The sequence below is a fragment of the Myotis daubentonii genome, chromosome 5, assembly GCF_963259705.1.
Source record: "Myotis daubentonii chromosome 5, mMyoDau2.1, whole genome shotgun sequence".
Lineage (NCBI taxonomy): Eukaryota > Metazoa > Chordata > Mammalia > Chiroptera > Vespertilionidae > Myotis > Myotis daubentonii.
Genome location: NC_081844.1, coordinates 22925005 through 22941447, shown reverse-complemented (window position 1 = coordinate 22941447; position 16443 = coordinate 22925005). Strand labels below are relative to the sequence as shown.

Genomic DNA, 16443 nt, shown 5'->3' with positions numbered 1-16443 from the left:
GTGGGTGCCAGCCCCCACCTCATGAATATTCATCAGATGAGGCTCTCCTGAACCTGTGGGGAGTTGGAGGTCCCAGGCAGCTGGGCACCCCCTTCTGTGCCAAGTGTGGGAGGGCTCAGCCAGGCCCCAGCAGTCCTCAGAACCCACTCCTAGCCCCACACATAAGCACACACGAGTTTGTGAACACAGACCCCCCACCCCAGACACAAAAATGACAGTTACAAAAACTCTGAATTACACCCCAAAACACAGCCATCCACAATCTCACAACACACACACACACACACACACACACACACACACACACACACACACCAGGCATGCAAACACATGCACACAATCCAATGAACTCAAAATCACAAACATATAATCACACCCAAACCACAGACACCCATCATCTCTCTCTCTCTTTCTCTCTCTCTCTCTCTCTCTCTCTCTTTCTCTCTCTCTCTCCCTCCCTTCAGCCATGCAAACACAGACACACAGTCACATGAACTCACAAGCATACAACCACATATACACACACATTTCTTTTTTTAAAATATATTTTATTGACTTTTTTACAGAGAGGAAGGGAGAGGGGTAGAGAGAAACATCAATGAGAGACAAACATTGATCAGCTGCCTCCTGCACACCTCCTACTGGGGATGTGCCGGCAACCAAGGTACATGCCCTTGACCGGAATCGAACCTGGGACCCTTCAGTCCACAGGACGATGCTCTATCCACTGAGCCAAACCGTTTAGGGCTACACACACATTTCTAAACACACGGACATACAGTCACCCCCAAACTAGAACCAACTACTTTTCATAAAGCACCCACACACGTATGCAAACACTGACCCACAACTTGGCACACAATCCCACTGCCTCTCAAAGGTACTCACACACAACCACCCTAAAGAGCACCTTCACCCACCATCACACACACGCACACACACTACGATCCCATTCTGCCCACGCCTGACGGGTTACAGAAGGGGGAACTGAGGCACTGCGTGGCTGAAAGCCCCTCGAAGGAAGATGCCCCTCCTGACTCAAGGCAGAGGCTGCCGCTGGGCGCCCCCTGCCGGCCTGGGCCCTCCAAGAGCGCGCGGGGAGGCGGGCACGCGCCTGACGTAACCATGGCATCCTCTTGGCACGCGTGGCCGGGGCGGGGAGGGCGGGGCGGGCGCGTTGCCATGGCACCGGAGGGCCGCGTGAATGGGGTATTGTTCGCCCCGGCGCCCAGCGCCCTGGCCTGACTGTCCTGGACCCACCCGGACCCATCCGCCGCAGAGGAAGGGAGAGACAGAGATGGGGAGAGACAAAGATGGAGAGAGACAGACAGAGCTGTAGATGGGGAAAGAAAGACACTTAGGAACCAAGGGGGAGAGACAGAGGCAGAGAGAGACAAAGAGATGGAAGAGACCTGGGAGATGGAGAGAAATGCACCAGAGGAGGGACCCACAGAAGGGCAGAGGGACAGAACCTAGGAGAGGCAGGGCGGGAATTGAGATGGAAGAGGAAGGTCTGGGGTGGGAGCCAACCAGTAACCACGGAGCCCACTGTGCCTTGCGCTCCGCCTGGTAACAGGACGAGGCAGAGGACCAGGACTCCCAGACAGTCAGAGATCCTGAGATGGGAGGAGACCCAGCAATAGAGACCCAGCAAGATGGAGGGTCAGGGACACCAGGAAGAGAATGGAACCAGTGCTCTGAGGGTCCTTCCTCCACTCCCCTTTGGACAACGTGCCTCCTCCAAATGGACACTCTGGGAAGGCCCCCCTCTGTCCGGCACCCCTCACCCACCACTGACGAGACACCATCCACACAAGGACCTGGTCTTGGGGACACTGCCCCAGACACTCTGAGGCGCTCTCATGGACCCCGTGGCACAGCAGATACACCCACAGACACCCAGGGACACAGTTAGGGTCCGTCAGACACACCCATACGACAGGGACCCCTACCCCACACCAGAGTGACAGCTAGAGATACAGCCCATAGAAGCACTGTCTCATGCGGACTCTGCCAGGAACCTGGTCCCAATCACACATGGCCACACAGCCCACAGGCTCACACTCCGCAGAACACTGCCATGTGTGGCTAACCAGGCACATGGTGCCCTCTCACACCCGCAATGTCCCTGCATTTGACCCAGAGACTTGGCCTCCTGGCCCCCAGCCCAGATGGGGGGTCTGGGAGGATGCTGGGTCCAGTTCTCCATGTTTGACAGACATCGGTCACCAGTCCAGGTGGGAAGGGGAAGGAAGGGAGGTGAAGCCCCTCTCCTTCCCGGCAAAGGGTTGAGTCCAGCCAGGTCAGGGCAGTCCCCAACTCCTTCATGTCTGGGTCATCTGGGCCCAAATCTGAACCAAGGGTGTCCCCTGGTGGCCATGTGTGGTCTCTGCATCCATTGCGTGAGGGTGTGGGGGGATGGCAGGCAGCCCAGTGGCCTAATGTGAAAGAAGGGCAGAGACAGGCCCAGGCTCAGCACCCAGAGCCGAGAGACAGGAAGCCAAGGTCTGGAAGCCAGAACCCAAAACCAGAATTCAGAGCCTGGAATCCAGATCCCAGAATCCAGAATCTGAATCTAAATTCTCAGGTACCAAGAACTGGGGACCCAGAATCTAAAATCCAGGTCCAAATGCCCAGAATCCAATATCCAAAGGTAGAGATCCTGTCCTCAGAATCTAGAATCCGAGAGCCCTGAATCCAGATACAACAACCTGAAGCCTAGAGCCCTCCTCAGAGCCATCCCCTGCCTTCCCTGAGCCCCCAGATTGGAGCAGAGCAGCAGGGGTTGGTGAGGACAGGAACAGGTTAAAGTGGCAGGAGAGAGGCCCTGCAGTGACCACACAGAGCCTCTGCCAGCTGCTGCCCTCACAAGCACGCATGCACACGCATGCACACACATACTTCAACAGAATCTTACACACAGACCACATGCCCAAACATATAGCCAGCCTGTGACCATCAGATGTACAGCACCACACACTCAGATGCACACACACAGTCACACACACACAACATCACACATACACCCTGACAAACACCATCACCCAAAGACACCTGAACCCACCATTCACTCCTCTCCCAGCACATGGACACACACTCATCTGTGTACCCACACGATCTCAGAACTGCCCCCCATCGCCAGTCATCCCACCAAACTCAGACGCATAGCCACCACACCCAGAAATGCACAAAACCCAGACTCCCAATCCTACTCAGACATGCTCAAAGAATTGTGCAGGCTGGTGAGCATGTACACACACACACACACACACACACACACACACACACACACCTCCCCTAAGCAGGGAGAAGCTCCATGCCTTGGCAGCCACACAGCCCCTGGGAACAGGACCCCTGGGACAGGGCTCACTGTGCACCCCCATGCCCACCCCATCCCCCCCCTCCTGGCCGGCTGGCGGGCTTTAATACAGATGCCAAACTCATAATTGTAACTGAGGGTGACAGGGTCACCTTGAGCCCCAGATGCTCGCGCGGTGACAGATGGCGTTGGCAAACCTGATTAGCAGCCCCTGTGCCAGCGCCTGTGGCACCTGCATCCCTGCCCCTCCCCCGCTCCCCCAGCACTCATTACCCACCCATTAATGGTCCTGGGGATGGGGGTGGGGGCTGTTTGGCACTGCCCAGGAGGGGGCAGGGATACTGGGGCCCCCCTGGCACCAAGGTTCCCAGCTGGCTCCCCGGCTGGCAGGAGGTGAGCACAGCTGAAAGGGGGTGGAAGCAGGCGCCTCATATGCCTGCCAGAGGGGTGTCCATGGTGCCAAGGCTGAGCTACCCACTCGGACGCTGCCTGAGGTTTGGCACAGAATCCTGGAGGGAGGCGGGAGAGAACACCCCTCCCCCATGGGCCACTCATGACCCTCCCCCATCTCGGGCCCTTGGAGCAGGGCCTTGGGAGCTGCCTGCCTGGCCTGTTCCCACCCCTCGGTGCTGGCCTGTGGGGTCAGAGGTCATGGGCTCCCACGCCCCACTGGCCCATCTGTTTCCTCGGGTCCCCTCCTCCTGCTCCCCTCACCTGGGGCCTTCCTTCCTGAGGCAGGAAGAGGACTGAGGGGGGCCCCGGTTGACCGCCCCCCCCCACCGCCCTGCGCTCCGGGGAGCATTTGGAGGCAACCCTGACAGCACCACATGTCCCTGCGTCTGTGCCAGACGGGCCCATCTGCTAGGGCCCTGGTTCCAGACGCCCAAAGCCCAGCCGCCCTCGTCCGCTGCAGACCCTGTGCCCAACAGAGGAGGGAGCACCCCTCATGCCCACATTCCACAGGGCCACCCACTTCCAGGGAACTCCGGTTGGAGGAACAAATACACACATATACACACAACTGGACTCCATCAACCTTTATGGTCTTGTAGATGCCACAGTGGGCGTGGGGCTGGTGGATATTGGGAGGGGCAGCTGGAGTTTGTGGGTTCTGCTTCTGACTTGGGGAACCCAGGTGTCCCCCCGTAGCTACCTCTGCTTTCCTGCCTGGGTTTGTTGGGGTCCCTAGGACAGGGTCGTCATTGTGTCTCCTGGGTGGGGTCATCCGTTCTCCCTGCATTTAGGGGTGTGTCTTTGACTTATTCTGTGAGAGGAGGTCCGGTCTGGGGTTCAAATGCTGGCTCTGCCATGTCGTGTTGTGCGACCCTGAGCAAGTGTCTTTGCCTCTTGGGGCCTCAGTTTCCTTCCCTGTAAAATGGGGTGATGCCTCTATGCTATTGGGCAGCTCTGAGGGTGACTCAAGTAAGTACCTGGCAAATGCTTAGAGCTGGGCCTGGCCGACAGTGAGTGCTCAGTAGCGTGTGCTGTGACTGTGAGTGGTCCGCCGCTACGGGGCTGTCTGGTATTCACGGGAGCAGGGTGAGGACTCGGGAGGCCCATCTGGCTTTCCCTGCATCCCTGGTCTCTGACCCGTGGACATTCTCCAGGTCGGTGTCTTTCCGACTCCCACATCTCTCCGAGGTGCGTGCGTCTGTGTCAGTCCGTGATGCTCAGCTCATGCCTTCAGGCTACACTGACACCTCTCGACCAGCACTGTGTATATCTTCACCCGCCGACGAGAGGCTGGGCTGCCCACCCGGCACCACAGGAACACGGGTGTCCAGTGCCTTCGAGCGGGCACACAGCTGTTGCAGAGGACGAACGGGGCGAGGTCCACACCGGGGACGTAGAGCGAGGAGCAGTGGCCGAAGCAGAGGTGATTTCGGAGGCGCTTAGCCATGCATCCCGGCTGGGAGAGCACCTGGGGCCAGAGGCAGGGAGACAGGAGGCCAGAGTAATGAGAATAACCCCCAATCCACTTCCACCCCACCTTGAGCCTGGGCTCAGATCCTGACTCTGCCATTGCTGTGTGACTTGAGGTAAGTTACTCAACCTCTCTGGGCCTCAGTTTCTTCACCTATGAGATCATCAAAGTTCAACCAGGAAAAAAAGAAACTACTCTAGGCCCGTGGCCGGCAAACTGCGGCTCGCGAGCCACATGCGGCTCTTTGACCCCTTGAGTGTGGCTCTTCCTAAGCCTTAGGAGTACCCTATTAAGTTAATAACAATGTACCTACCTATATAGTTTAAGTTTAAAAAATGTGGCTCTCAAAAGAAATTTCAATCGTTGTACTGTTGATATTTGGCTCTGTCGACTAATGAGTTTGCCAACCACTGCTTTAGCCTATAACAGCCGTGGGCAAACTATGGCCCGCGGGCCGGATCTGGCCCGTTTGAAATGAATAAAACTAAAAAAAAAAAAAAGACCGTACCTTTTTATGTAATAATGTTTACTTTGAATTTATATTCGTTCACACAAACACTCCATCCATGCTTTTGTTCCGGCCCTCCGGTCCAGTTTAAGAACCCATTGTGGTCCTCGAGTCAAAAAGTTTGCCCACCCCTGGCCTATAACCTGGCACACAGTCAGTTCAATAAACGTTAGTTCCTCCTCTGATCCCCTCCAACTAAGTGGATCTATCAATTCACCCCCTGTTCATGGCCCTTCTCTGTTTAAACCCTGCACTCCTGTCTCTGTCCCTCTCCCCACAACTTCATCTCCCCACCTTCCCTCTCTGCCCCAGTGACCCCACCCTCTTGCTTGGAGTTACAAAGAAATCAGCAGTTAAGGCAGAACTTGGTACACCTGGCTTCAGAGCCTGGGCCATAAACAACACAGGGCATGAATGCCTACAGCCATTATGGAGCACCAACTGAATGCACTGTGAGTGCTGCCCATACCCCTCATTCAGGCTGCCCAAAAGTGCTCAGAAGGCAGGTACCACTATTGTTCATCATTTAACAAGCACTGGGCTGCGGCTGTGTGCCTGGCTCTGCTCTAGAGCTTAAGGATGGGAATACAGAGTGACTAAGGCATAAACCCTGCCCTGCTGGAACAGACATTCCACTGAGGAAGACAGATAATAAATGCAATCACAAAACCAATTTCACTTTTTAGGGGATGATGTGTACTACAGGGAGAAATAAAGCGGAAAAGAGGAAAGTGGGGTGGGGGGTACTGCATTTTTTAAAAATATTTTTTTATTGATTTCAGAGAGAAAGGGAGAGATAGAAACATCAATGATGAGAGAGAATCATTGATTGGCTGCCTCCTGCACCCCCTGCCGGGGATCAAGCCCGCAACCAGGCATGTGCCCTGCCTGGGAATCGAACCGTGACTTCCTGGTTCATAGGTTGATGCTCAACCACTGCACCACACGAGCCTGGCTGCTGCGTTTTTAAATAACGTTTGAGTAAAAACCTGAAGGAGGTGAAAGAAGGAGCCACAGAATGTCAGGATGGGGGGAGGTGCTAGAGGCAAAGGAACAGCCAGTGGTATATATTGTTGGTGTGTCTGGGGAAGAGTAAGGAGGCAGGTGTGGCAGGAATAAAGTGGGCAGGGGGAATGGGAGGAAGTGAGAGCAGAGAGAGGACAGACAAACGGAGCAGGGCCTTGTGGGCTGTGGGGAAAATTTGGGCTTTTGCTCTGGGTGAGGTGGGAGCCACAGAGGGTTCTGAGTGTAGAAGAGACATAATCTGACTCAGAAGCTCACAGGTGCCTCTGGCCATTAAATGGAAAAATAGACGTGGGGGACAGGGTGGTGATTGCAGAAGCTGGCAGAGGGGCAACCCCCATTTCATAAGGGAGGGAACTGACGATCAGAGTACAGGGACTTGACCCTGTAAAGGGTACAGGGCTTGATTCCAAATCTGGCACCACAGTCATGCTCTCTGTCAACGCTAAGATTCAGCCCTCCCTTCTCCCACCACATACTCACCTGAGTGAAGGGCACAGCCTTACACGTCTCCTGGGCTACTTCCTGTGGGTCCAGCGGGAGAGACATGGTGGTGGCCACCTCCTGCTCATGCTGCAGCCCACCTATTCCCATACGCCTGGTTCTCTGCAGGTCCAAGAAGGCCTTCCAGCTGCTGAGAGCAGAGGATGGCACTGGGGAGGCCTGGGCCCCTTGGCCCAGAGATCGGGTCTGATTTGTGGTAGCCCAGGGCTGGGGTGGGGAACCCTGGGGTCCAGGCCTCCCCAAGCCTGTGGGTAGGCAGGCTCCACTGAGCAGGCTCAGAACTGTGGTCAGCTGGCTGAGGAGCATCTGTCTGTCTGTCTGGGACTGGGCTCAGGGTCCTGGGCAGTTGACCCTGCTGTCTGGTGAGTGAAGTCTGTGCCCACCAGACCCACTTTTAATGGCCTGCCCCCCACCTGGGCAGCCTGGGAGGTGCCTCGGCAAACTCCAGAGTAAACCCAGACCTGCTAGGTTCCCACCCCTCCCCCCAGCATGGCAGGGGATGTGGGGGCTGGGACTGCTGGCATGTGGGCTGGGGGACAGGAAAGGCAAGTCTAGAGGGGCTTGGGGCACAATGCCAGAGTCCCTGAGGGCTCTGTACCTGGTTTCAGGCCCCATTCATCCATTTAGCAAAACCAGACTTTGCAGTTAAGCTACTCAGGTTTCAATCACCGCATTGCAACTTCCTAGCTGTGCAACCTTGGTCAAGTCCCTTAACCACTCTTGGCCTCAGCTTCCTCCTCTGAAGTATGGAGATAATAACCATCCCCACCTGGTAGGGCTGTTCTGAGGACTGAAGGAGATAATTTATGTAAGGAGTTTAAACTAGAAGCTGGTACACAGTACCACCATGAGTAAGCTATGATTAACATTATTGCTGTTGGTTTTCCTTTAGCACCTGTTAGAGGCCACACATAATTCTGAGCCCTGGGGATACAGGTGGACAAAACAGAAAATGGGGTCCTCCCTGCCTTATGTTGTAATGCAGAAAACAGACAATACAAGATAAATAAGATTATTTCAGAGTCTTAAATATTAAGAAGATATTAAAAAGGAATGTGCCTTGCCCAGCCGGTGTGGCTCAGTGGTTGAGCATGGACCTACGAACCAGGAGGTCAAGGTTCAATTCCTGGTCAGGGCACATGCCCAGAGGCAGCCTATCCATGATTTTCTCTCATCATTGATGTTTCTGTCTCTCCCTCTCCCTTCCTCTCTCTGAAACAATTTTATATATATAATGTTTTTAAATTAAAAGGGCTGTCCCTTGAAGGGGAGGGGCTTCTGCCCCCAGGGTGGTCAGGAAAGGCCTTCTTGAAGAGGTGACATTTTTGCAGAACCCTGAGATAGTGTCACAGGCAGAGCAAACAGCCTGGTGGGGAGTGGAAGCTGGCGTACTTGAAGCACAGAGGAATGGGAGTCCCAGGCTTTGGGGCTCCGGGAGGTCCCGGCCGGCCCTGGCACCTCTGCGGCCCCCATCTCGCACCCAGGTGAGGCTCTGCAGGCTGCAGGGCCGTGGGAAGCAGCAGGGCGAGTCCTTCCCGCGACCCAAGGTGTGCGCAGGCGATGCGGCTGGCTCGCCCTCTGGCGGCAGCTCTTGGGACTGCGGGCCCGGCTCTTGGGACTTGCCTCCCTCTACATCCGAGCTCCTGGGCGTCCCCCAACCAATCCCACTGCTGCCCTCCAGCCCTTTCGGACCTCACGGACCACCGGTTGGCGACCGCTGCGTCTAGACCCAGCTCCATCCCGCTAGGACCTAAGGCCCCGAACTTTGGAGCACCCTTGACCCCTTACTTTCTCTGACCCCACCCCCTCCCTAATGATTTGACAGCAAGTCCTGTCCGCTTCAAAATCTACCCAGAATCCACCCACTTCTCACTCCCTCCTCGGTCCCCCACCTGGACACGGCCCCTATTATCTCCCACCTTCACCCTGGTCCCGCCCCCAAAGCCTGTACCCCCACCACAGCTGCCAGAGGGTGCCCTAAGTCCAGGCACGTCCCTCTTCTGCTCAGGACCCTCCAGGGCTCCCCACCTCACCCGGAGTAACAGCCAAAGTTCTCACCGCAGCCCACCAGGGCTCGCACTGTCAGCTCTCATAACCTCCCCACTCTCGTCTCTCCCCCTCAATCCACACGGGCCTCCTCGCTGTTCCCCTGACCCACCAGGCATAAATATTGCACATCTGTACAGGGCTGTGCACGCTCTTATAGTTTCAACATGGAAAGATCCCCGCAAAAAAATGAAGTTAAAAATTTTTCAGAACAGGGTATGTTATGCCCTGACCTTTTGGGGGAGAGTGATAAGACTTTACAGCTACAGTTTCCTTGTATTTGAACACTGAAAAAAATCAGCGGGAGTTCCCTGCTGGAGAAGGACATGAAAATGAGAGGATAAGAAGAGGGGTTGAGGAGGGAAACTTCACTTTAGAGTTTAAATATTGTTTTAACCATTAAAAGAAACTTTGGCGTGCAGGAGGCAACCAATTGATGTGTTTCTCTCACATCGTTTCTCTCTGTCTTTCCCTCTCTTCTACTCTCCCTAAAAATCAATGGAAGAATATCCTCGGGTGAGGATTAATAACAAAAAAGAAACAAAAAGAAACTTTGAAAAAGGGAAAGCCCAGCCGGTGTGGCTCAGTGGTTGAGCATGGATGGACCTATGAACCAGAAGGGATTCAGGTTAGGGGTTCCCGCTGGGTTGATCCCTGGTAGGGGGCATGCAGGAGTCAACTGATCAATGAATCTCTCATCACTGATGTTTCTCTCTCTCCCCCCATTCCTCTCTGAAATACACACACACACACACACACACACACACACACACACACACGTATATAAAATCTTAAAAAGAAAGAAAAATGCCCTAGCTGGTTGCATGGGGTTAGAGCATTGGCCCATCCACCAAAGGGTCTTGAGTTCGATTCCCAGTCAAGGATATGGGTCACATCGATGTTTCTCTGTTCTTGCTCTCTATGTTTCCTCCCTCCCTCTTCCATTGTCTCTAAAAAGCAATAGAAAAAATACCCTCCAGTGAGGGTTATCGAAAAAAAGGGTGAGCAGGGGTAAAAAGGATAAATGAAAGCAATTCATGCCTTTATTCTGCCCCCTGCTCTTTTTTAAAAAATTGTTATTGATTTTTTTGTTATTGATTTTAGAAAGGGAAAGAGGGGGGAAAAACCATAAATTTGTTGTTCCACTTATTTATGCATTCATTAGTTGCTTCTTGTATATGCCCTAACCGAATATCGAACCCGCAACCCTGACATATGGGAGGACACTCTAGCCAACTGAACTACCTGGCAGAGCTGCCTCTTGCTCTTTAAGTGAAGTATTGTGGGCATTCAAATAAGTGTAGACAAAAATGTAACAAAAAGCCCTGGTCCGTCTGGCTCAGTTGTTTGGAGTGTTTCCCGGTGCACTGAAGAGTCCATTCCTGGTCAGGGCACATGCCTAGATTTCGGGTTTGATCCCCAATTGGGGCACATATGGGAGGTAACTGATCGATGTTTCTCTCTCACATCCATGTTTCTCTCTCTCTCTCTTTCCCTCCCTCTTTCTAGAATCAATGAAAAACATATCCTAAGGAAGGACTTTTATATACATAAAATAACAAAACCCACTGTAATCATTACCACAATTAAGAAATGAAGTCCGGCCCAGCGGTGTGACTCAGTGCTTGAGCATCCAACTATGAACCAGGAGGTCGAGGGTTCTATTCCCAGTCAGGGCACATGCCCAGGTTGCAAGCTCAATCCCAGCTAGGGGGCATGCAGGAGGCAGCCAATTGATGATTCTCTCTCATCATTGATGTTTCTATCTCCCCCTCTCCCTTCCTCTCTGAAATCAACAAAAATATATTTTAAAAAAAGAAAAGCCCTGACTGGTTTGACTCAGTGGATAGAGCGTCGGCCTGCGGACTGAAAGGTCCCAGGTTCGATTTCGGTCAAGGGCATGTACCTTGGTTGCGGGCACATCCCCACTAGGAGGTGTGCAGGAGGCAGCTGATCGATGTTTGTCTCTCATCGATGTTTCTAACTCTCTATCCCTCTCCCTTCCTCTCTGTAAAAAATCAATAAAATATATTTTAAAAAAAGAAAGAAAGAAAAGATTACAGATATGAGCCCTGGCCAGTGTGGTTCAGTTAGTTGAGTGTCGTCCCCTGCATTGAAAGATCACTGGTTTGATTCCAGGTCAGGGCACATATACAAGTTTTGGATTCGATCCCTGGTCGAGGAGCATACAGAGGCAGCCGATCAATGTTTTTCTCACATCAATGTTTCTCTCTCTCTCTCTCTCCCCTTCTCCCTTCCTCTCCTGCTGAAAGAAAAAATCAATAAAAACATACTAATAAAAGAAAAGATTACAGATATGAAAGAAACTTGCTCTATACTTATGCCTAATTCCTGGATTTGCCCATTGTAATCCCTATGGTTGTATTCATAGTTTTACTACACATATATCCATTCACAAAAGATACATAAAATTGTTTTGTGTGTTTTTAACTTAATATGTAGATTATATATAATATATAGATTCATAATATATAGATTCTTTTAACTTTCACCAGTACTCCATTTCATATTCCATCCTTTTCACTGATAAAGAATATTCTACTGCATATACATACCCGAAATTTATTTCTCCATTATCCAAATTTTAACCGTCACATTCCTGCAAAGAACATTTTGAAACATGACTCTTTTTCACCTGGCTTTTCACACTTACTCCCTATCAGTGGTTCACATTCCTGGCTGCACATTCAAGTCACTTTTAAGTGGGAAATTGCTGTCCAGACCCTGCTCTGGATCAATCATGCTGGAATCTTTGGGGATGAGCCCCATCCACTAATGTTTTTAAAAAGCACCCCAGGGCTGCTTTGAACCCCTGGGCTACATCGTTATATACAGCAATAGGTCTCAGGTTTGAGCCTGCATCAGTGTCCGCCGGAGGGCTCCCACACAGAGGGCCCCACCCATAGAGTATCTGATTTGGTATTGGAGCCTGAGAACTTGCATTTCTAACAAATTCCCAGGTGATGTTGATGCTACGGCCAGGGAACCACACTTTAAGAACCAGGACATAAAGAGTGCCCTTATTCTTTTTTAACATCTGCATAGTATTCCATCCTATGATATTCAGTCATTTCTTTAACAAGTCCTCTATTCTCGGATATTTAGGTTCTTTTCCATCTTTGGATACAAGAAAAACAATTCCCTACAATGGAACATCATTCAGCTATAAAAATCAATGAAGTCGCCGAAACGGGTTTGGCTCGGTGGATAGAGCGTCGGCCTGCGGACTGAGGGGTCCCAGGTTCGATTCCGGTCGGGGGCATGTACCTGGGTTGCGGGCACATCCCCAGTGGGAGATGTGCAGGAGGCAGCTGATCGGTGTTTCTCTCTCATCGATGTTTCTGGCTTTCTGTCCCTCTCCCTTCCTCTCTGTGAAAAATCAATAAAATATATTTTTAAAAAATCAATGAAGTACTGTATTAATTTGCTAGGGCTGCCATAATAAAGAACCTAGGGGGCTTTACCAACATAAATTGATTGTCTCATGGCTCTGGAGGCTAGAAGTGCAAGATCAAGGTGTCAGCAAGGTTGGTTTCTTCTGAGGCCTCTCTCGGCTTGTAGATGGCCATCTTCGCTCTGTATCTTTGCACCCTAATGACCTCATTTTAATTAAATTACTTCTTTAAAGACCCTATTTCTAAATATGGTCATACACTGAGGTTAACACTGAGGGTTAGCACCTTAACACATGAATTCTGAGGGGATACAACTCAGTTCATAACAAGTACTGATATATGTTAGTTACCATATGGATGAACCTCAAAAACATGCTAAGTACAAGAATCTAGACACAAATAGTCACATATTGTATGACTCCATTTATATGAAACTTCCAAAATAGGCAATTCCATAGAAATGGAAAGTAGATTAGTGGTTGCCAAGGACTAAAGGGAGGGGAGAATTGGAGTGACTGCTAATGGGTATGGAGTTTCCTTTTTGGGTGATGAAAATGTTCCAGAATTAGATAGAAGTGGTGATGGCACAACATTGTGAATGTACTAAATGGCACTGAAGTTTTCACTTTAAAATGATTAAATTTTAAATATATTTTTATTGATTTCAGAAAGGAAGGGGGAGAGAGAGAGAGAGAGAGAGAGAGAGAGAGAGAGAGAGAGAGGGAGGGAGGGAGGGAGAGAGAAATATCAATGATGAGAATGATTGATCAGCTGCCTTCTGCATGATTCTCATCATTGATGTTACTCTCTCTCTCTCCCCCAACAGGCATGTGCCCTGACTGTGAGTCGAACTGTGACCTCTTGATTCATGAGTTGATGCTCAACCACTGAGCAACACTGGCCAGGCTAAAATGATTAATTTTATGTTGTGTGAAGTTTACCTCAATTTAAAGGTTGCCCTCAGAAGCCCCTCTCCCATGACCATTTGGTACTGACTATGTGCCCAGTGCTGGCCAGCAGCTGAAACTCTCCAGGCTGTTTTGACCTCAGAGTGCCTTCTCTTAATCTCTAGGCTGATGTTTCTCAACATGATTCCAAATTTCCTGACCTGGGAGGAATCTGCAGTTCAGAAGTGCCACACCTGACTGTCCATCGGCCCCATTCCAGGCACTTTCTTCCTTTTTCGCCTCCACTATAATTAGTGTGTATCTCACCCAAAGTCTGTGAGCTGTTCGAGGTGAGGGACCATCTCTACCTCATTTCCTGCATCTTCCAAGATCCAAAAATTACAGGAAGTGATCACCCAGTGAAACCTGAATGACAAGAAAAAGCCCATCAGTAAAGATCCTGGGAGAAAATTCTAGGCCTGGTAATAGCAAAGGTAATTATTGCACAGTCTCAGGGACCACATGGTGACATGACATGCCCCTTCTATTTCCTAATGGGTCTTCCTGTTCCCACATGGTGACCCACTCAATGTCTTTTCAGTTTAGCGACCAGGGGAGAATCACAAATCACATCCATCACTCCTCTTCTCAAAGCCCTCCCATGGCTCCCCATTGTCCTTAGAATAAAAGTACAAACCCTCATCATGTCCTCTAACGCCTGCATGGCTGGCCCCTGCCTGATGCACTTACCTGTCCTCCACCCTCAATTTGCTTCATTCCCTGGACCTCAACCACAGATCTCAACCACATCTGTCCCTCAGGAAACGCTGGGGAAAGACTTGGATTTATTGAGAACTCTAGGAAAACTTCCCTCAATATACAAGCTCACTGCAGCATCATTTCCGCAATCAAAACAAACAATTTGGAAACAAATGTCCATCAAAACATCCTGATGAGAAAAAAAACAAAAAAATAAAAAATAATAATAAAAAAAAACATCCTGGCCGAAACTGGTTTGGCTCAGTGGATAGAGCTTCGGCCTGCGGACTGAAAGGTCCCGGGTTCGATTCCGGTCAAGGGCATGTACCTGGGTTGCGGGCATATCCCCAGTAGGAGATGTGCAGGAGGCAGCTGATCGATGTTTCTCTCTCATCGATGTTTCTGGCTCTCTATCTCTCTCCCTTCCTCTCTGTAAAAAATCAATAAAATATATTTTAAAAAAAAAAACATCCTGATGGAATGAATAATTATAGTTTATTTATACCACAGACAATATCAAGCAGAGTTTGTTGTTGTTGTTTTTTCAAACTTTTTCCCCCCACCACTAAGCACAGTAAGAAATACATTTTATTTACAGGTCTTGACAAAGAGACCTTGACAGTCCTTTGATTGACATGGTCTTTGACCCCTCCCCTTGAACTGAGACAACCTTTGTGACTGGCTTGACCAATAGAATACAGTACAACAAAAATGATGTCATGTGACTTCCAAAATGCCTGCTTTTCAGCCTTGTTCATTTGGGACCCAGCTGCCATGTTGTGAGGAAGCTCAAACTGGCCCATATGAAGAGACCACTGTATAGATAGATACTCCAGCTGACAGCCCAGCTGAGGCTCCAGCCAGCATCAATCATGAGACATGAACGAACGAAGATCCTTCTGATGATTCTGGAGGACTGGCATCTAGACATTCAACTTTGAATTCTTCCCAGCTGGGGCTACAGACAGCAAGGAGCAGAGATAAACCATCCCCACTGTGCCCTGCCTAAATTCCTGATCCACATAATTCATGAGCATAATAAAAATGGTTATTTAGGGAAGGTTAGCATGTAATTGCAACTGGAATACTAGTATATACATCCATGTATATATGACAGAAATAAAAGTTTTACCAAACAATATTTACCCTTACTACATGTGATACAATCTGATATTTTTATTCCATTTTTTCCATTAAATAATCACCGTACACCCATGTTCATAGCAGCATTATTCATAATCGATAAAAGAAAGTAGAAGCAGCCAGAACCAGTTTGGCTCAGTGGATAGAGTGTCGGCCTGCGGACTCAAGGGTCCCGGGTTCGATTCCGGTCAAGGGCATGTACCTTGGTTTCAGGCACATCCCCAGTCGGGGGCGTGCAGGAGGTGGCTGATCGGTGTTTCTCATCAATGTTTCTAACTTTCTATCCCTCTCCCTTCCTCTCTGTAGAAAATCAATAAAAACATATTTTAAAAAAAAAGTAGATGCAGCTCAAATGTACATCAGTGAATGAATGGAAAAACAAAATGTAGTAAATATATATAATATTATTCAGCCTTAAAAAGAAAGGACATTCTGAAACATACTATAATGTGGAGAAACTTGAGGACATTATGCTAAGTAAAATAAGCCAGTCATAGATGAACAAGTATTGTATGATTCCAGTTATATGAGGTCCCTAGAGGAGTTAAATTCATAGAGACCGAAGTAGAATAGTGGGTGTCAGGGGCTAAGGAAAGGGAGAATGGGGAGTTAGTGTTTAATGGGGATGGAGTTTCTGTTTTGTAAGATGGCAAAGTCTTGGTGGGAATGCAGACTGGTGCAGCCACTGTGGAAAACAGTATGGAAAACAGTTTTCCTCAAAAAAACTAAAAATAGAACTCCCATTTGACCCAGTAATCCCACTTCTAGGAATATACCCCAAGAAATCAGAAACACCAATCAGAAATATATGCACCCCTATGTTAATAGCAGCACAATTTACAATAGCTAAGATTTGGAAACAGCCTAAGTGCCCATCAGCAGATGAGTGGATTAGAAAACTGTGGTACATCTAC

At 50.0% G+C, this 16443-nt stretch overlaps 1 protein-coding gene across 2 annotated transcripts; it reads right to left on the bottom strand.

Moving 5' to 3' along the window:
• Positions 1–4182: 4182 nt before the first annotated feature.
• DAND5 (DAN domain BMP antagonist family member 5) lies at positions 4183–14576 on the bottom strand. Of its 2 annotated transcripts, XM_059696545.1 has the most exons (4): positions 14378–14576; positions 13996–14053; positions 7258–7408; positions 4183–5240 (listed from the first exon to the last, which is right to left on the bottom strand). In XM_059696545.1, the coding sequence occupies exons 2-4, from the start codon at positions 14007–14009 to the stop codon at positions 4995–4997; spliced, it is 411 nt and encodes a 136-aa protein (XP_059552528.1). In that variant the 5' UTR covers positions 14010–14053; positions 14378–14576; the 3' UTR covers positions 4183–4994. The 2 variants fall into 2 exon arrangements, with proteins under 2 accessions (XP_059552528.1, XP_059552527.1); XM_059696544.1 differs by lacking the exons at positions 13996–14053; positions 14378–14576 and having other exon boundaries at positions 7258–9160.
• Positions 14577–16443: the final 1867 nt, after the last annotated feature.

Coding starts and splice junctions, on each gene's coding strand:
- DAND5 (XM_059696544.1), bottom strand. CDS start 7,584: ATGCTCCTCAGCCAGCTGACCACAGTTCTGAGCCTGCTCAGTGGAGCC. Junction 5,241..7,257: donor AGGCTGTGCCCTTCACTCAG/GTGAGTATGTGG, acceptor CTCTGGCCCCAG/GTGCTCTCCCAGCCGGGATG.